The sequence below is a fragment of the Myxine glutinosa genome, chromosome 4, assembly GCF_964187855.1.
Source record: "Myxine glutinosa chromosome 4, kmMyxGlut1.1, whole genome shotgun sequence".
Classification (NCBI taxonomy): Eukaryota; Metazoa; Chordata; class Myxini; order Myxiniformes; family Myxinidae; genus Myxine; species Myxine glutinosa.
Genome location: NC_136264.1, coordinates 12,002,112 through 12,023,452, shown reverse-complemented (window position 1 = coordinate 12,023,452; position 21,341 = coordinate 12,002,112). Strand labels below are relative to the sequence as shown.

Sequence of the window (21,341 nt, the reverse complement as noted above, 5' to 3'; positions counted from 1 at the left end):
TCCAGGACTTTCTCTCTTTGCTTCGCTTCGCCCCTTCTCTCCTCTCTCTTTCTTAGTCCAACCCAGTCCAACAACTTCCTCTCTTGCTTAGTCAAACTACTTCAAGGCTTTTCTGTGTTCTGATCTCCTCCCTCCTCGACTCCTCTGGGGGCGTCTTCCTCGGGTTATATAAGCCCCACCCTTGACCCTTTTGCGAACCTCCCCCAAACGTTCTCTCTCCGCCCTCTAAAGCCAACCCCTCGTTCTGGGTTGGTCGGCAAGGGCTGGTTCACTCCTCCCCTCTATGACGAGGTGGAGACACGCCCTTCTTCCCCGACCTTACCTCGTGGCCAATGGTGGTTTTGGGGCGATTGGAGCTAGCCCCAGCCAAAGGGCAGCAATGGCGAATGAAGAAAACCGCCCAAATGCAGTTGGCAATTGCAGCAAAGTGGACGGCAGATGAAATGCAGCAAAGTGGACAGCAGATGAAATGCAGCAAAGTGGCTAAACCTGGCACTTTGAAGATGCCATGTCGGAGGGATCTACTTTATTTAATGCAGTGCAATGGAGTGTCAAATTAATGGAAGACAAATCCTTAGCCTAATACACAGAAAAAGGAAATAACTACTGAACAGGGATATATGGTGTCCTTCGTGTATGCTTTATGGAATTAACTACGGGAACGCCCTTTGACCTTTATACAACAACAAATGCAGGAAGGAGGGTGACATTTTACAACAATTCACTACACAACAAGAAAAAAAAACAACATTCTCATATCCACAACACTGCACCCTCCTCCCCTTAGGCATGTCCCGGGCCTATGAACTTTTACCTTAGTGTGGCACGTAGGTGTAGTTCCCTCTACATTTAACCTGACCCTGAGTGCAACAGTTTTAAAACAAAAATAAATATGTCCCGCTGCTCCATTGCACCCTACCTAACAGACTCACGCCCACAGCTAACCGAATTGCGGAATGGTCTTCAAACTATACATTTACGGTGGGGGCGCATTATTTACAATGGCTCTGCTTTTATTTACAAAACGCAACCCAGGACCTGTGATCGTTCTTTTGGGGGGGGAGACAGTCTGCCCTGCATCAATGCACCATGAAAGCACCCAAAACGCACCAAAACACCCTCAAGCACCAATCGGTGCACAGTCATCACTGTTCAATAATAAAAAATCAAACCAACAAACCCTGCTGGTGGTCTCTTGCTCTTCGGCTCCCTCTGCTGGCTATTGCTATCTTCCTGGTGTTGTCATCTTCTTTGCTGGCGGCCTATTTGCAATAATAAAATGCACCCAACGTGTCCATTTTTTTTTTATGGCCCACAGGGGGCCGACTATGTATGGTTCACCTGTGGGGCATCGGTGCCCTGTGGCCAAGGTCCGCCAGCAAGATCTCGGGCCTTCATGGCCGGTTCCAGCAGAGGGGCCATGCCCCAACCCATGGGGTCCATAAGTGGTGCTCAGCCACAGACATGTGGTCCATAAGGTGGTGCATCGATGCAGACAGCTGTGGTTGCGAGAGGTTCGGGCGCCCAATGGCGGACTCACGCACGCTCCCCTCGGTGCCCAGTGGCGCACAGGTCCTCATGTGGGAGACAAAGGGGGGAAAAGACAGATGAGCGAGGGGTAAGGTCACAAGGGTACACATCAATACAGGCAATGCAAGGCGAGGTGCGTATGGAGACGGAGCGGAGAAAGCTCGTCCCTACCGTACGTCACCCCCCCCCCCCCCCCCCTGTCACCTACTCTACCCTTGCCCTTACCCCATATTTACAAAATCTACACCTTTACAAATTCGTCACGACTGTCATGTCTTCCCCATATTTCCCCTATACCAAATTCGTCTCCACAATCCCTCTAACCAACATTTGCCATCACCCAATTCATCATCAATCCTCATAAGGAGGAAGAGATGGAACATCAGCACAATGTCACACCCACGTCATGATGCGTCTCTCATTCCAAACATTTGCATCAATAAAAATAATAAAAACCACCATGGCATGGTGTGGAGTACCATCACCTCAGGTGAGTGGATGCAGATGGTGCAAGGAGATTCTTCATCCTAACTATCCTCTAAATGACATTAACACACTTTACACTACCCGGGGTCTTTCCCTGCCAATCCATTGGCCAACTTACACTATGGGTTCTAAAAACGAATTCCCATTGACCAAACTGTGGTGCTTCTCAATTTGGGGTCTCACTCCCCCGATGCAACTCCCTGTGCCCTTGCACAATTTCAGGACTGGGGCGTGTAGCTCTCCCAGCAGGCCTACCCACCTGCACACCTCCACCACTGTAGTTGCCTCCGAGCTTACCTGCTCCTTACCTAACCGATCTAACTGGGGAAGGCCCCTCCTGGCTCTGTCACCCCTTGGTGCCCTCTGGCACTGGGCTACCCGGGTCCGTCCTCCGGATCCTCGGGCCCCATCCACAACAACTCTACCGGCTCCCAGAGCCCACCTGCGGCCTCACCTGGCCGACATCCTCACAGTGGTGGAGTGCCCAACCAACTATACACACTAACAGGCTACACGCCCAGCCATTTCCACAACACTAATGCACCCATCCAACCATCATTCTTCCACCACGCACCACAGATGCCAATATCCAACCACAATTTACCTGTACCCTCTACCTAACACTTACACTACCCTCCCCGGGTATTCGTGATGGGGTTCATCCTCCTTTCCCCCATCCACACCTTCGCACCATCCACTCCACTCCACATTTTCCACCATACTCACTCCACGACCATGCATTCCCATACTCCATATATTCCACACAACCATTCTCCATACACCTGCAGTTGCACACCTGTGCAATCTCACCTGGTGCCACCTGCACTCTCCTTGGTCCCTGGACCATTTGGTCAACACCATGCACAATCACCATCTCTCACTCATACACTGCTCCACATACCTGTTCAGTTGCACACCTGTGCAATCACACCTGTTCCTCACACATGGCATCATCTGAACTACCTGTTGCCCTGCTAACTTAGTGCTCCCCGTCTTCCCTTTAAACTAAGCACATACCACGTCATTATCATCCAAACTAATCTACCTGCGTCCCCACTACAGGTATCATTGTCACTACCTAATCTTACCGTTACCTAAGGTCATCTTCTCTAGATCCCTACACACTATATCCTAACCCTCCCGGGCTAGTTTTCACTGCCAAACCCCATAAACCTAGTGCTCCTTTGCCCCCGTTGTGAGAGATGGCAAAGTTGCCATCCCACCACATCGGGTATCTCTCACTACCAATTTGGCACATCAAATTTCAACAAATTAAAAATTTGCCAATCACTACCAATCATCTCTCTGCCAATCCTTTGCCAATCATCAAATTTTGCTTTTTAATTTCGGGTCCAAAACATTATCCTCGTCACACGTCTACTCACTAGTGCCTCTCGGTGCGCCAATTCATCTCTAAAGCTCGGCTTCATAAAGCCGAGCAATGAATGCGGGTTTCTTGGTGCCAGCGGCTGGATGCGTCTGGCACTCGGTGCAGGGAAGGACGCTTACCCGGGCCGAGAGCCCACGCACCACCTCGGCATGGAGCCGTCCAATGGCCGGATCTCGACCTGCCGGAACGCCTCAACAAAAAGGGGTCGCCATGACGACCCTTCCTATCGACATGCCCGCTCCGCCTAGTGGAGCACGGACGCGACCGTTCAAAGCGCGGCCCGGCGTGGATCCCGCACGGCGGTTCTTTCGAAACCGCCGCGGATCCCCGCGGCACGCAAAGCTGCCCGGCGCGCACCGAGGGCCCGATTCGGCTATACGTCGCTCTAACCGCTAACCCGGTTACCGTCGATGCTCCACTTGCATGCTCACACCCCGCAGCCTGTTCCTTGCTCATACATCCAGCTGTCTCCATGCTCTTTGTCATTGCACCTTCCCTGACACACCCAGGTACACTCATTCCGCTTACAGACTTTGTCACACACCTGACCACCACACACCTTTGCACACACTCGTCGTTCGCACACCTCACCAACACACCTCTTCGCGCCCCCTTCTCGGTCACCTCCTCTGTGACAACCACAGGTGTGCTCTCACTTGCATACCCAACCACGTGCCTCACTACCAACTCCAGCGTGCATTCCCATATGCGCTCTACCATGCCAGGTGTGCATCCTTCCAGTCCAGGTGTACATCCTCTCTCACCTGCCACAACCAACTCACGCTCCGTGTCACTCTTACTGCTTTCACCACCACTCTCGGTCGCGCATTCACCCTTACTCTTGACAGCGCACTCTGTACTCATGCACCCGTCCGTTACACACCTTTCTCGCGCATCCTCTTGCGCACACTCTCCCGTTACACCCTCCGTAACACTCACCACAGGTGTGCACTCTCTCGTTACATCCTCTGTAACACTCCCCATCCCGCGCTTCCATGTACCCCCTCGCACACGCGCTACGACCAACTCGCTCTCGACAGCACGCTCACTCCTTGGCGCGCACTTTTTCCTCACACACCCCAGAGTCGGACATTCTCGCACACCTCCTCTTTCGCACACCGTACCTGTCACACACTTCACCAGCGGCCTCTCACGAACACCCGGATCCAAATCAACCCCCAAGCCGACTGAAGCTCCCCTCACATCATATACATTTCCACGTATATCGCCACTCACCTTGGCACCTCGTCTCCGCACCTCCTTCGCCACCTGCAAACTCTTTATTTGGTTAGCGAGCACACCATCACGATTTGAGCACCGACCTTGTACATATTCCATCACCTCCTCCTGTATTTCTCTCTTAGTTTCCGTCCGTCTCTTCTTAATTTCACTCACCCCCTCTTCCACCTTCTCTAACTTTTGCTTCACCTCTTTTATTTCCCGGTGCGTCTCCTCAATTTCGTCCTCTTAGGCTACCTTGACCGTTTCTATGTGCGTCCTCATCTCCCGGTCCTTTGTCTCCATTACTTCTGTCACCTCGTCCAACCTCGTTGTCAGTCCCTCACGTACTCTCTGACATTCCCTCTTCGTCGCTGTCAAGTCGTCTTTTAGTTCTTTTTGTGTCGCCTTTAACCCTCCTAGTACCGCAGTGTTCCTTTGTACCTGCTCCACTAACTCCGTCTGTCCCACCGTCAGCTGTTCCACCTCCTGCGTCAGGTCCTCTATGCCCCCCTGTAACCTAGCCGTTCCATTTCTCACCTCTTTCTCCATACGCTTCTCACCTCGCTTTACCTCCTCGCGTACCCCCGAGACCTCCTCGCTTACACCTCGTCATATTTCCTCCCCCATCTCCCCCATCTCCTCAATCTCTTTTGTAGATGCCACCCTCATCTGTCCCAATTCATCCCTCTGAGCATCCAATTTACCTTCTAACCCGATTTTCACCTCCTCTATCTGGTTCCCCATCCGTTTGATTTCCCGGGCGGATTGCTCCCCTACTTCCCGCAATTTGTCGTCCATTGTGTTTTCTAACCCCCTTAACCCATTTTTCACCCCCTCTATCTGATTCTCCTGGGCAGCCATTCTATTTTCCACCCCCGTTAACCCATTCTTCACCCCCTCTATCTGATTCTCCTGGGCAGCCATTCTATTTTCCACCCCCGTTAACCCATTCTTCACCTCTTTTATCCCGTTGTCTAACCCCTCAAATTTATTGTCCAACCCCTTAAAATTATTGTCTAACCCCTCAAATTTGTTTCCCAACTGTTCGCTGGTACCCCTCGCTTCGTCCCTCATTGCCCCCATCATTCTGCTTTCCATTTTCTCACTATCGGCCCTCCTTCTGTCTTCCATTTCTTCACCCGACTTAACCATAAAGGCCTTTATTTGTTCCATAAATAGCCCCCAATCCATCGGCGGCACTGCTACGGTCGCGGCCGTGACGACATTTGGTGCCACTGCATTCACGTGCGTGAGGGCGCCATTTTGTGCACCTGATACTCCCTCAACCACCTCCTCATTGCTCTCCTCCATTTCTTCCCTGTGGTCCTGGGTTACCCCTAACCCCTCTTCTAGCTCACCCACCTGCATCCGATCGTCTTGACCAGCCATGGCACGATTTTCAAATTTACGATGTTAAATAAAACTAAATTTTGGCCCACTCGTAATTTGAGCGCACTCAGCGCTTCGGGTCCGTATCTCACTCCCTGGCACCAATTGTTACTGCCAATTGTACAATTGTGTCCAAAATTTGGGCTAAATAAATTTAGTTCCAGGTTCGAATCCCAACTCCCGACTACCAATTGTTACGGACGCGGATAAGATGTTACTGGATTTGCCGAGCGGATGGCCGCCGCGCCCGAACAGTTACCCCGACTAACCCGATTCCTGAACGTTGGCCAAAATCGCGCCACAGATATTCAATAGGGAAAAGACAAAGGCGACACGGATGTGAAGAAGAAGAAGGAGACAGAAGTAGGGAATACGAATATAATTTATTACTATGTACAGGACCAAAGAAACCAAGGAAGAAGGAAGGATAATAAAATAATTTACAGGAGAAATCAGAGACACAGTGAAAATCACTAGCTTATCTAAACAGGCTTAACTTATTACCCAGACAGAACAAACAAAGACGGACTCACACGGGGAATTGCAGAGTGGATTGGCTGGAAGGAGGTGGGTGGCTGGAGGGGGAGGAAGGCACGGAGCTGGCTGGAGCTTGATCCCGCACGGGACGTCGGGCTGGACCTCGACGGCCGCCGATGCCACCGATCCTGTCGTGTGCGCGGGGTAACGGGTCGGAGCTGCTTGGTGGAGCCAACGCTGCTGGTGGGGGGTCTGGCGTGACGGGTTCTCTCTCCCTCTCTCACAAACTCCAGGACTCTTTCTCTCTTTGCTTCGCTTCGCCCCTTCTCTCCTCTCTCTTTCTTAGTCCAACCCAGTCCAACAACTTCCTCTCTTGCTTAGTCCAACTACTTCAAGGCTTTTCTGTGTTCTGATCTCCTCCCTCCTCGACTCTTCTGGGGGCGTCTTCCTCGGGTTATATAAGCCCCACCCTTGACCCTTTTGCGAACCTCCCCCAAACGTTCTCTCTCCGCCCTCTAAAGCCAACCCCTCGTTCTGGGTTGGTCGGCAAGGGCTGGTTCACTCCTCCCCTCTATGACGAGGTGGAGACACGCCCTTCTTCCCCGACCTTACCTCGTGGCCAATGGTGGTTTTGGAGCGATTCGAGCTAGCCCCAGCTAAAGGGCAGCAATGGTGAATGAAGAAAACCGCCCAAATGCAGTTGGCAATTGCAGCAAAGTGGACGGCAGATGAAATGCAGCAAAGTGGACGGCAGATGAAATGCAGCAAAGTGGCTAAACCTGGCACTTTGAAGATGCCATGTCGGAGGGATCTACTTTATTTAATGCAGTGCAATGGAGTGTCAAATTAATGGAAGACAAATCCTTAGCCTCATACACAGAATAAGGAAATAACTACTGAACAGGGATATATGGTGTCCTTCGTGTATGCTTTATGGAATTAACTACGGGAACGCCCTTTGACCTTTATACAACAACAAATGCAGGAAGGAGGGTGACATTTTACAACAATTCACTACACAACAAGAAAAAAAAACAACATTCTCATATCCACAACAATATGATATGACCCACATCAGGTTGCTTGACTCATTTAAATTTATTGGCAAGTCCATTATCTAGCCTGGCATCAAATATTAAAAACTTTCCGTGTCTTTCAGAGTATATATCAGATAAAAAAGAAATTGAACTCTTATCACAAAAGGGAATATACCCATATGATTACATGGATTCATTTGGGAGATTTAAAGAAACACAACTTCCCCCTAAAGAATGTTTCTATAACAAGTTAAATATATGTCATATAACCGATAAAGAATATACTCAAGCACAAAATATTTGGAAAACGTTTAACATATAGAACCTTGGCGAGTATCATGATTTGTATCTTAAAACCGACGTCTTACTACTAGCCGACGTCTTTGAAACCTTTAGAACAGTTTGTCATAATAAACAATCATATGGGCTAGATCCGGTCCACTACTACACAGCCCCCGGATTAGCTTGGAGTGCCATGCTAAAAATGACGAAACAGAATCTGGATTTAATCAGTGATGTAGATATGCTTTTGGTGATAGAAGAGGCTAAAAGAGGGGGAATATCGCATGTATGTTCTAAGAGATATGCTAAGGTTAACAATAAGTATCTTCCTAATTATGATGATACGAAAGATAGTTCTTACCTGATGTATTACGATGCTAATAATTTGTATGGATGGGCTATGTCTCAAGCTCTACCTATGGAGGACTCAAATGGGTTGAAGAGAAAGATTATGAAAAGGTTTTACAAAACATCGTTACATCCTCACAAAAAGAATTGGACGATTCGGAAGTTGGATATTATTTTGAGGTCGATTTGAAATATCCTGTAGAACTCCATAATGAACACGACGACCTACCATATGCCCCAACCAAAGAATGTCCGAAAGAAGAATGGCTAAGTGATTATCAACGAACATTTAATATAAAAGGTAAACCAACAGAAAAATTACTTACTACATTATATGATAAAGAAAATTATGTTTTACACCAATGGAACTTGAAGCAATATGTGTTGGCAGGATTGTTAGTAAAGAAAGTCCATAGAGTTATACAGTTTAACCAAAGTCATTGGATGAAGGAGTATATTGATTTTAATACTCAAAGGAGAACCGAAGCAAAAACCGATTTTGAGAAAGACTTTTATAAATTGATGAATAATTCTGTATTTGGAAAGACGATGGAAAATCTTAGGAATAGAGAAAACATGAGACTTACTTCATCTTTCGAGCAAGCAGCAAAATTAATTAATAAACCTAGTTTTCAAAGAGAAGTGGTGTTTTCAGAGAACTTTGTCGCTATTAATTTGCAACAAGAGAGTATTAAAATGGATAAACCTATTTATATAGGAACGACGGTTCTTGATTTATCAAAATTACTAATGTATGATTACCTTTACAATAACTTGAAGAAGAAATATCAAGATAATGTTTCTCTACTTTATATGGATACAGATAGTTTCATTTTAGAAATTAAGACGGAAGATGTTTATTCAGATATGCTTGAGGATAGTGACTCGTATGATACGAGCAAGTATAAGCCAACTGATAAGTTGTTTTCCTCAAAGAATAAAAAGGTTATTGGAAAGTTTAGGGATGAATTAGGAGGAAAGGTAATGACTGAATATTGTTGGGGATTTGGGAATTGTGTGTGTAATTTGATGTAAATTTTCCCCTTTTGTATGCTGTAAATCTTGTAAATATCACCCTCCAATTGTAAAGATCAAAGGTCGTCCTTAGTTAATCCATCGCACACACGTAGCAAATCATAGATTCCCTCGGTAGTTATGTCCTTAATATATGTCAGTATAAGGCTCTGTGGTCCACTAGTTCATTGCGTTGCATCAATTAAATAAGATAGATTCCCCTTTTGTTAGCTATTGCCAACTGCATTCGCCACTACGGTTTTGGCTGATGGTCAGCGCCTTTGACTCCATTAGCCACGAGGTGAGCTCGGAGAAGAAAGGCATGTCTCTGCCCTCGTCACCGGAGGGAGGAGTAAGCCAGCCCTTGCTGACCAACCAAGAACGAGGGGGTTTGGCTTTGAGAGGGCGTGGAGAGAACGCTCGGGGAGGTTCGCGAAGGTTCGGGGGTGTGGTCAATATAACCCGCGGCGGGACGCCCCCACCACAGAGAGGAGGTGGGACACGGAGCAGATGAGATACGAGAGCTGAGCTGAGCATTTTTAAGCGTCCGCAGCGGAAGGTGTCATGGTTATGGGTTGTCTTTGCGTTCGCGCGTAATTAATTTGTTACGGTGATAACTTGTCTAACTGCTGAAGGGATTTTTTTAAACCAAACTTCGTACAAACTTGTATTATAATTCAAAGATGAACTATTTGGGGGTCAAAGGATATGTGACCTTTATCTGAAAGTAGCAGGTTTTCGTTACCGTGATAACTTGAACCACAAAATGGATTTTGGATAAACTTGGCACAAGTATAGTGTGTAAATACAAAGACGAACTGATAATATTTTGGGGTCAAATATCAAAGGTCATGTGACCTTTAGCTGAAAGTACCAGATTTTAGTTACCGCTAAAACTTGTGAACAGCTGAAGGGATTTTGACCAAACTTGGCATAACTATGGAATGTATTAATGCAAGGATGAACTTATTCCATTTTGGGTTCAAAAGGTCAAAGGCCTACTCCTAAGTGTCCTTTAATTGAAAAACCTGTGTTACTGCAATAACCTTTTAACCACTGAAGAAATTTTAACCATACATGGCACACATGTGGCAAAAGATGAACTGATTCAATTTTAGATTGAAGAGGCCAAAGGTCATGTGCCATTTGGAAATAATTTTGCGTACCATAATTTAAGTTTGAAGCATCTGATGTCATATCTTCGACTTGTCTGTCTTTTCTCCCAAAGGGCCTTTCATCTTTCATGTGATCTTTATTTGAGATCAAATGGAAGTCGGTTGACATTTAACGTGGGCAGAGGCGTATCCATCGACACATCCGCATCAAATTTTACTTTCTAGTTGATTTTCCCCTCATGAATAACTTCTCTTTTTCCCTTGCATTTTAAAACTTATTCTCCCCAAACAACTCTGTCTCCCTAACCCATTGTCAGAGGTAGACGCCCTTCCTGTTCCTCCCTCTTTTGTTGGCCTTGTTAAATCCAAGCATGCTGCTTGCTTCCATGATTTTGCTTCTCCTCTTCTACCCATTAAATTACCTTCCAGAGTCCATACAACTGACGTGCTCCCTCTAGGTGTTCCTGCTGAGGCCCACTGGCTTGCAACCCTACACTTGACAATCTCTACCCCATTTTAACCCTCTCCCCTCATCCTTTTTGTTTTAATGCTTACCTCTTGCCTTCGTGTTTGTCCTTGCAGGCTGGAGTGCAGGGTACATTGGGCCGATTGCTTGGTATCTTTGAGGTGAGAATTGCTGGCTTGAAATGCCAGTTCTATTAGATTTGTAACTTTATACAAATCATTTCACATGAAGGATAACAACAACAACAACAACAACAACAACATGGTAGTTTGGATAAATGAAGGATAACAATGAAGTATTATTGCCTACTTTGGACTTGATCCTGCTCACATCATCATGTATGGTGTTTATCCTCATCCACATCTTTAAGAATCAAGATCGGAAGCATCGTACATACGTGTTCGTTTTGATCGTCACAAAAGTCTTGCCAGACTGGGAAGATTCCACAAGCGTTGGTGAGCAATGCACGTCTCCTCTGTTACTCCAAAACTGCTTTTCTTATTTGTATCGTATTGACTGTACCATGTGTCAATATCGTAACATTGATAAACGCATCAGCCATATGCCCTCCGTCAAAATGACGACAACATACCCTCCTCTTTGAACGTTCCCTGTGCCTTCTTTCACTTGCTCCTGCATTGCAAGGAAAGGGACACAATGAGACGAGCCTGCCCATCAATAAGGCGTCGTCTCCTTCGACACGACAACACTGGCCTTTGTGTCTCAACAAATGAACACAAACCATCACACTACATATGCATACAGTCACGTGAAAAAGTAAGTACACCCCATGTAAAGTTTTGACTTTTTCAACATACAGCTATTTGATCTTCAATTCAACAATATTGATAGATAAAGGTGATATAATATAACAAATATCATGAAACATTTACATTTTGTAGTCCATTGTATAATTTAAATAAACATAAATGCAAATTTCGCATGTGGAAAAAGTAAGTACACCCTTGGCTCTAATAGGTGGTATTGCCCCCTTTGGCAGAAACAACCTCAAGTAGGCGTTTCTTATAACTGTCTACCAGTCTCTGACATCGACTGGGAGACATTTTTGCCCACTCCTCCATGCAGAATTCTTACAGCTGTGCGATGTTTGAGGGGTTTCTTGCATGCACAGCTCGTTTCAAATCCCCCCACAACATCGAGATGGGATTTAGATCCGGGCTTTGACTTGGCCATTCCAGAACCCTCCATTTCTTTCTTTTCAGCCATTCCTTGGTGGATTTACTGGTATGTTTAGGGTCATTGTCATGTTGCAAGGTCCACCTTCGGTTGAGCTTCAACTTTCCAACAGATGGCCTCACATTATCCCCTCTGGTACAATGAAGAATTCATCGTGGATTCGATGATGGTGAGCTGCCCAGGCCCTGATGCAGCAAAGCTGGCCCAAACCATAATATTTCCACCACCATGCTGTACAGTTGGTATCAGGTTCTTGTGGTCAAATGCTGTCTTTGGTGTTCGCCAAACATGTCTTCTGGTACTGTGGCCAAATAGCTCTACCTTTGACTCATTTGTCCAGAGCACATTGTTCCAGAAGTGCTGGTCTTTGCCTAGGTGTTCATTGGCAAACTCTAGTCTTGCCCTGATGTTCTTTCTGGACAGCAAAGGTTTCCTCCTGGCACACCTCCCAATCCTCCCATGTAGATCAAATTTGTGCAGCCTCTTTCTAATGGTACACTCGTGCACTTTGACATCAACAGTGGCAAGAGCTACCTGTAGGTCCCATGATGACATTCTGGGGTTCATAGAGACTTATTTCAGCATTTTGCGGTCTGCTCTCGGGCTGAACTTGCTGGGGCGGCCTGGCCTGAACAAGTTGGCAGTTGTTTGGAATCTTCTCCACTTGTAGATGATCTTCCGTACAGTCGAATGATTGATTTCAAATTGTTTGGAGATCTTTGTAAATCCCTTCCCAGACTCGTATGCATCTATAACCTTCTTTCTGAAGGCCTCAGAGAGCTCTTTTGATCGAGGCATGGTGACGCCGCACACTTCAACAACAAAGAGCAAACCAAACTAAATGTCTGAGGTTTAAATAAGACAGGTTCCTCCAAGATCCTCTCTGATGATGTTCTAATCATTTGCACCTGAGGGTGCACCTGATTCTAATTTTAGGTATTTGAAGTAGTGATAAATGTAGGGGTGTACTTACTTTTCCACATGAAAAATTTGCATTTATGTTTATTTAAATTATACAATGGACATCAAAATGTAAATGTTTCATGATATTTGTTATATTATATCACCTTTATCTATCAATATTGTTGAAATGAAGATCAAATAGCTGTATGTTGAAATATGTTGAAAAAGTCAAAACTTTACATGGGGTGTACTTAATTTTCACGTGACTGTATATATTATTATATTATATATATAATATATATATATATATATATAGATATAGATATGGATATATATATATATATATATATATATATATATATATATATATATATATATATATATATATATATATATATATATATAGATATGGATATATATATATATATATATAGATATGGATATATATATATATATATATATATATATATATATATATATATATATATATATATATATATATATGTATATAGGTTCAAAACACACCTGGTCACAAGTGTGCCGCACTGACCGGGTCCTCAGTCGAAGTCCTCAGCATCATCCCGTTTCGGCCCTTCAACCTTGATACGGTCAGCTAAGGTGGGCCAGCAGGGGCACATACACATCCACATGCAGCAACTGCACCTGGATGCGTACATACCCCCACCCCCAGCCAGTGCGAACAACAACAACAACACCTCCACATCCAGAATCCACAACACCAAACAAACATGGTGGAACACTCAAACACCCACCTTTATACCATTCACCACTCACCAACAAAACACACCAGATCATTCATACACACCCATACACACCCATACACACACATACACACACATACACACACATACACACACATACACACACATACACACACATACACACACATACACACAACACCAACCAACTACCTGCACCTACTAGGCTAGTGGCCAAATTAAAAAAGGGGCCTAAAATGTGAGAAACCCCTACCCATGGTAGAACAAGTCACAACCTATTTTTTCTTGAAGAGGGATGTTTGGGGAGTTAGAAAATCATGGTTGTGAACCTGAGATCATTGCACAACATTTTGAAAATCACGTTTACATATGTACCACTGCAGACTGCAAAAATGGATTTAATCGCCACAGATTTTGGCTCATATTGGCTCATATATTTGTTAATACTGGTGCTACAAACACAAATTTGGTACCAAAATGTGCGGAATGATGACATATATATCTGTAAAAACCATTTGTGATGTAACAAAGGCTTTTGTGTGACCTACAGGCAAAAATAGTGGAATTTTGCGCAATAAATCAGCTTCGGGTTTACCAATAAATATCAACTAAACAATTAATTTCTTCATAAGTATTTGAGTTGTATTACTACATATTACATCAAAATAACCCTCTATCATTCTCCTTTTTAGAAATATAACTCATAAAGATAAATCAGTTGAATTAATAGAGTTATTACCGAAACCATATGTCACCCCCCCTAAAAGTAACCGACATTGATTAATTTATAATACATGTATATGCATTAACCAAACGAGAATGATTTTAAATCCAGTTGCAGAAAATCAATTTTGAGCTTGATTGCCTTTTTCTAAAACTACTGATATATACTTATCTTTAATTATTTCATTTCAGATGCTTGTGCTGACAATTGATCTGCAATTATGGATGCGTTCCTGTCGGAAAGAAACCTACCAGTTGCAACCATGTGTTACTTACCTTTTATCCGTGCTCCTCCAACAGACCTTTCCACCATATACACCATCCTCCTGAGGTTGGTCCAGATCGCTGCTAAACTCGGACAACCACATATCCTAGTAACAGCTGACTGTGCGATCTACAGCAAGGCTCAGCAGATCATGTGGAATAAGCCTGCAGCTCTAGATGGAAAGCTTACAATGCGACTGGGTGGCATGCATTTAACAATGTCATTTGTAGCAAGTATTGGAAAACTGTATGGCGATGGTGGTCTCCTTTCAATGCTGGTGGACTCAGACGTTTATGCACCCGCAACTGCAAAGCTGGTGCTCCAAGGAAAGTAAGTATCCAGAGGAAACAGAGCAATGAAGCTGGTGTTGGAGGCTTTATACCGCCTCTATCAGGAAGCATTTTGGACATGGTTGCAACAACAGGAACACACCATGTTGCCCAAAGACGACATGTACAGGCTTGTGAGAGAGATCCAGAATGCTTTCAATGCAGGAGACAGGGAATCCGCAATAACACTGACGAAACAACTTGAATCAGAGCACATAGCACCTTTGCAAGCACAACAACAAGAGTTCACAAATGCAGGTAGGACAGTCTGCAACATTTGCCTACTGGGATACATTTATGCAGGGAGTAAACATCTTGCTGCGACTTCTGAGAGCAGAGTGCGAGGGACTGTTCGAACTCCATCTCATCGCCGTCTGTGAGACTATACCCTGGTGCCGAGCTGCAGACAGAGGAAATTATGCCAAATATTTGCCAGGATATTTGAATGATATGCTATCACTTCGGGAATTGCACCCAAAATCCTATCAATATCTGCAGGAAGGTGGATTTGTGGTCCGTAGGTCTTTGCGCTGGTTCAATGCTGTTGCTAGTGACCAAGCACTTGAACAAACAATTAACCGTGAGGGGAAGAGCCAGGGAGGTGTCATCGGGTTTACCTTGAGGAAAGGTGCCCTTACCAGATGGATGGTCACTCGACATGTCACAGCACAATATACAGAGGCTTTTAAAGAACTCTGTGATGGGGACACTGAAGTAGCTTCCACAAACCACGCTGAGCATGGAAAGACAAGGATGGTAAGGGATGAACAAGATTTTACCAAGATCACGGAATTTGTATCAAACGCACAAAATCCGTTTGACCTACGTACTGTACCTGACGAATTGGTCAACATCGCCACAGGCCAGGTTGCTTCACAAGAAGTATCAAATGGACTTGGACATTTCTTAACAGACGCCCAGAAATGCAACAAAAGTTTTATCGAAAAGCGACTTCTTGCTGACCAAACCAAGAGTTTCTGGGAAACAGACTCACGAACAAAGACACCAACGTTTGCGGACATGTCGAAACCCATGAAAACCAACAAACGAGATAAATTGATGGTGGATTCAGAAGTACTTTTCCGGCGGCTGCTTGCTGTCTCAAAGAAACGCGATGTCAGTCTGGAACAAGTCCTGACACATGAACTGGCTCCTGTGCCACCGTCCCTCTTCAACAATGATGGGACAATGCGAAAAACCAACAAGGCGGATCTGGCAAAGAAGTTAGAAGCTAATTGCGAGGAAGTCCAGGTGCTCGAACCCTCTGACCAACATGATACTGCTTATGTCATTGATGGGATGGCACTACTTCAGGCACTTGATGAAGCCCAGTTTGACACATTTGACGATCTCGGACGTACCATAATGCAGAAGATTCAGTCACTGCTTGCTAGTAACCAAGGTGTGACATCAGTTACATTGGTTTTTGACAGGTATGATGTACCACTCTCTATCAAGCAGCTGGAAAGAGAACGTCGCACTGGTGGAGAGTCAACACCCAGATATGTCATCGATGGACAACGCACAGTTCCAAACTACAGGAAGTTCCTGAAGAACACCACAAACAAATCAGCGCTTGCCGATTTCCTCTGCAGTTACTTGACAGTAGCCGCCCAATTGCAGCTTGAGGAAAACCAATCTGTCACACTGGCAGGAGGCTTTAACGATGGCCTGCTAGTTAAAGTTGTGGATCATAGAGGCATCCGGGAACTACCTGAATTGTTCAGGACACATGAGGAGGCTGACACACGGCTCCTGCTACATGCTATCCATCTCGCCAGAGCACACTCAAGGGTCATTGTACGATGTGATGACACTGACGTGTTGGTCCTACTCATCTATTACTGTGGGAAAGGCATGTTTGGGGACACCAAAGTGTACATGAATGCAGGTCACTGTACAAAAACAACGAATCGTCAGAGATTCATTCCTGTCAACAGAATAACGGACGACATCGGTCAGGATACGTCAAGTTGCTTGCCAGCATCACATGCTATAAGTGGCTGTGACACAACCTCCTCGCTGTTCAAAGTCGGGAAACGCACTGCATATTCGAAACTCAAGCAAAACATTGCACACTTGGCACCACTGTCACGGTTAGGCCAAACCAGAGATACAACCAATGTCGTCAGCACTGCCACAAAATATGCTCTGTCGTTGTATGGTTCAAAGTCAAGTCACACACTCGACCAACTTCGTTATGTTTATGCCTGCACAAGTGACAAACCAGCATCTCTCTTCCCACCAACAGACGATGCTTTCGAACAACATCTGAAGTGAGCAAATTACCAGGTGGCGATATGGACCCACAGCCATGTAGCGAAGCCTGTACTTTGGAACCCCGATGGTAATGGATGGCAGGTCAGAGACAACAAACTTGAGCCTGTCATGTTCCAAAAGGATGCAGCCCCAAGGGAGGTTCGAGATCTCACGCATCTCTACTGCACCGACGATGACTGTAGGCAGAGCAGAACATGTCATTGTATCTCTGCAGGACTGACCTGCACTGAATTCTGCTCGTGTAGTGCAGACGATTGTCCAAATGTTGATGATTCTGTTGTCTTTGACGACAGCACTGATGAAGAGCGTGACTGAACTTTTAAATGTATTACATGTATTACTTCATGTAATAGATGTACATAAGTTACAGTGCATGTTATGAATTCATTATCGTCATATGTGAAATAGCTTATATCAACATGATGTCTATAAAAGTCACTTTCACAATTGTGTCAGAATCTTAAGTCAATTCTTCATGTTGCATATCTGCTTCGGGATTTCTATCGGTCAGCATTAGTGGGGCGACATATGATTTCAGTTATAACTATATCATTTCAGTGACAATTATATCATTAGATATATTTTTCAAAGGGTAAATAAACTTGGATTATGTTGATGTAACAAGTATGACTGCAAGTCCAATATTTTTGAAGCAATTAATGTTTTTGTTGATATTTATTGGTAAACCCGAAGCTGATTTGTTGAGTAAAATTCCACTATTTTTGCCTGTAGGTCACACAAAAGCCTTTGTTACATCACAAATGGTTTTTACAGATATATATGTCATCATTCCGCACATTTTGGTACCAAATTTGTGTTTGTAGCACCAGTATTAACAAATATATGAGCCAAAATCTGTGGCGATTAAATCCATTTTTGCAGTCTGCAGTGGTACATATGTAATCGTGATTTTCAAAATGTTGTGCAATGATCTCAGGTTCACAACCATGATTTTCTAACTCCCCAAACATCCCTCTTCAAGAAAAAATAGGTTGTGACTTGTTCTACCTTGGGTAGGGGTATGCCACCCAAAACCTCATTTGGCCACTAGCCTATACCCTTACATCATACAACACTCAACACACAAAAACACACACTCATGCAAAAATTAATTCATGCAATAACACACACCCTCACACACTCACTCATATACACAAAATAAGAAATAATAATGGTAACAAAAAACAAACAAACAAAAAAACACAACCAACCGACACCGTTCGACGTGCCTCCATAAACTTCCTCCATATCCAAAATGAGCCTTTCAAGGCAACCTGGGCCACCTTGTCACACATCCTCCTTCTTTCTGTCCCACACACTCCCAGCCGAGCAAGAAATGCAGAAAAGGAATTGCCAATATACCCTCTACACCCCACCTCAAATGGCTGACACGAAACTCGCCAACCCTTCTCCCGGCACTCTGCCTCCATTGAGGCCTTTGAGGCCATTGAGGCCATTGCCTCTTGTGTACATATATATATATATCTATATATATATATATATATATATATATATATATATATATATATATATATATATATATATATATATAGATATAGATAGATATATATGTATGTATAGATATATATGTATGTATAGATATATATGTATGTATATAGATATATATGTATGTATAGATATATATGTATGTATAGATATATATGTATGTATAGATATATATGTATGTATATAGATATATATGTATGTATATAGATATATATGTATGTATAGATATATATGTATGTATAGATATATATGTATGTATAGATATATATGTATGTATAGATATATATGTATGTATAGATATATATGTATGTATAGATATATATGTATGTATAGATATATATGTATGTATAGATATATATGTATGTATAGATATATATGTATGTATAGATATATATGTATGTATAGATATATATGTATGTATAGATATATATGCATGTATAGATATATATGTATGTATAGATATATATGTATGTATAGATATATATGTATGTATAGATATATATGTATGTATAGATATATATGCATGTATAGATATATATGTATGTATAGATATATATGTATGTATAGATATATATGTATGTATAAATGTATATGTATGTATAAATATATATGTGTGTATAAATGTATATGTGTGTATAAATGTATATGTATGTATAAATGTATATGTATGTATAAATGTATATGTATGTATAAATATATATGTATGTATAAATATATATGTATGTATAAATATATATGTATGTATAAATGTATATGTATGTATAAATATATATGTGTGTATAAATGTATATGTATGTATAAATGTATATGTATGTATGTATAAATATATATGTATAAATATATATGTATATATATGTATAAACCACCGTTTAGAGGCCATTTTTCCCCGCAAAGCGGGGGTTGGCCTTTTTCGGGGACCGTGGTTGTTGTTGTTTTTTGGTCCCCTTTTTGAAGCAATGTTTTACGGCCGGATGCCCTTCCTGCCGCCAACCCTGTTTGTCGCCTTTTTACGACACACAGGGAATTACCAGTGAACTGGTACTCAATAAGCCGACCTCGGAAGGATGACAGGCTGAGTCAACCCCCCTGGCGTTAATTCAGCGATCGACCGGGATGTATATATATGTATATATGTATATATATATGTATGCGATGGTGATGGTGTATATATATATATGTATATGTATGCGATACATATGTATATATGTATGGAGCGATGTATATATATGTATGTATAAATATATATGTATATATATTGTTACGGAACCCAACGTCGGCCTCTGTTCCCCTTATCGAGGGGGGATTAATCCCCTCGTCTATGACTGACCGACGTGGTCCCGGGGGTATGACGTCACCCCAGGTCAGTGCTGGGTAGGGTATTAGGCCCAACCGTCCTATGACCTAAATACCAGCGCCTCCCGGTACGCAAGGAAACACCTCCCCGCTCACGGCCGCAGCGTAATAGACTGGTTGCGCCAAGCGAAGCGAACTGCGGCGTGAGTCGTTTATCAAAGGGGCTAAACCCGATTCATATGCGTCGGCCGAATCGCGCCACGTATACTCAATGTGGAAACCTCTAAAGCGACCGGATGAGAAGGAAGAAGACGAAGGTAGGAAGAACAGGATTTATTATTATTTACACACAACTAAAGGAAGAAAAGCAATCAAAGTAATATACAAGGAAATGGAAGAATCAGAAGGACACAGTGCAAATATTAACTTATATTATACAGTCTTACTTAACCCCAGGGACAAGACACACAGAACAAACTCATGTACACGAATGGGGAAATTGCAGAGTGGATTGGCTGGAGGGATCAGAAGGTTCAGGTGGGACCACAAAGCCTGGAAGGGTGAGCAGGGCGCACAGCAAGCAGGTCCTTTCCGGGCTGGGAGCGAGCAGGGCGGCGGCAGCACACGTATCTTGGTCGTTCCACGCGGCAGGGCTCGTTCTTTCCTTGACATGCCTCGGGCTCTTTTGTCATCTGCTCTGGTCCTCTCTCAATCATCTGACGCGTCTCTCTCCCTCAAATCTTTTTTGCGCGATCCTCGCACGCATATCTCATACCTCCAGCGCGGGTGTGACACGCCCTCGTCGGTTTCGGTACCACCATCCCCCGTGCTCTGTTTCGTGACGTTATATGGCAATGCCACGGGCTTGTCTCCTTATTTGGGCATGGCGCCGAACGGCGCGCCCCTCGTGGCGAGCCACGGGCTTGTCTCCTTATTTGGGCATGGGGCTGAACAGCCCCGCCCCTCGTGGCACGCCCTGGGCTTGCCTCTTCCCGGCGACCCCGCCCCTCCTGTTCAAACGGAGCACGGAGCACATATTCACCATAGCAGCGAAATGAGAGGGTGCGCACCCCACGTTGTGAAGCTGCTTTACCCAGAGAGGGAGAGTTTGGCTGGGAAATGTCATTATTGAAGGGGAGCTATTCTTATTTGATTCGGTGCAATGGAGTGTCAACTAATGGAAGACACAGCCTTTAACTAACATAGAATAAGGGAATAACTATTTAGAGGTTCTAAGATTGGCTAGGTGTATGCGATGAATGAACTCAGGGGACGACCTTTGACCTTTACCATTATGGGGGTATTTACACAGATTCACTACATTTACAGAGGGTGATATTTACAACAATT

The 21,341-nt window shown here is 44.0% G+C and overlaps 1 protein-coding gene across 1 annotated transcript in view; it reads left to right on the top strand.

Moving 5' to 3' along the window:
- Positions 1-21,341, top strand: part of LOC137424433 (diphosphoinositol polyphosphate phosphohydrolase 1) — a 41,100-nt gene that overhangs the window by 6,972 nt on the left and 12,787 nt on the right. Inside the window, exons 3-4 of the mRNA XM_068111880.2 lie at positions 10,872-10,916; positions 11,126-11,210. Coding sequence (XP_067967981.1) covers positions 10,872-10,916; positions 11,126-11,210 — 130 coding nt within the window. The remainder of the gene's footprint in view (positions 1-10,871; positions 10,917-11,125; positions 11,211-21,341) is intronic.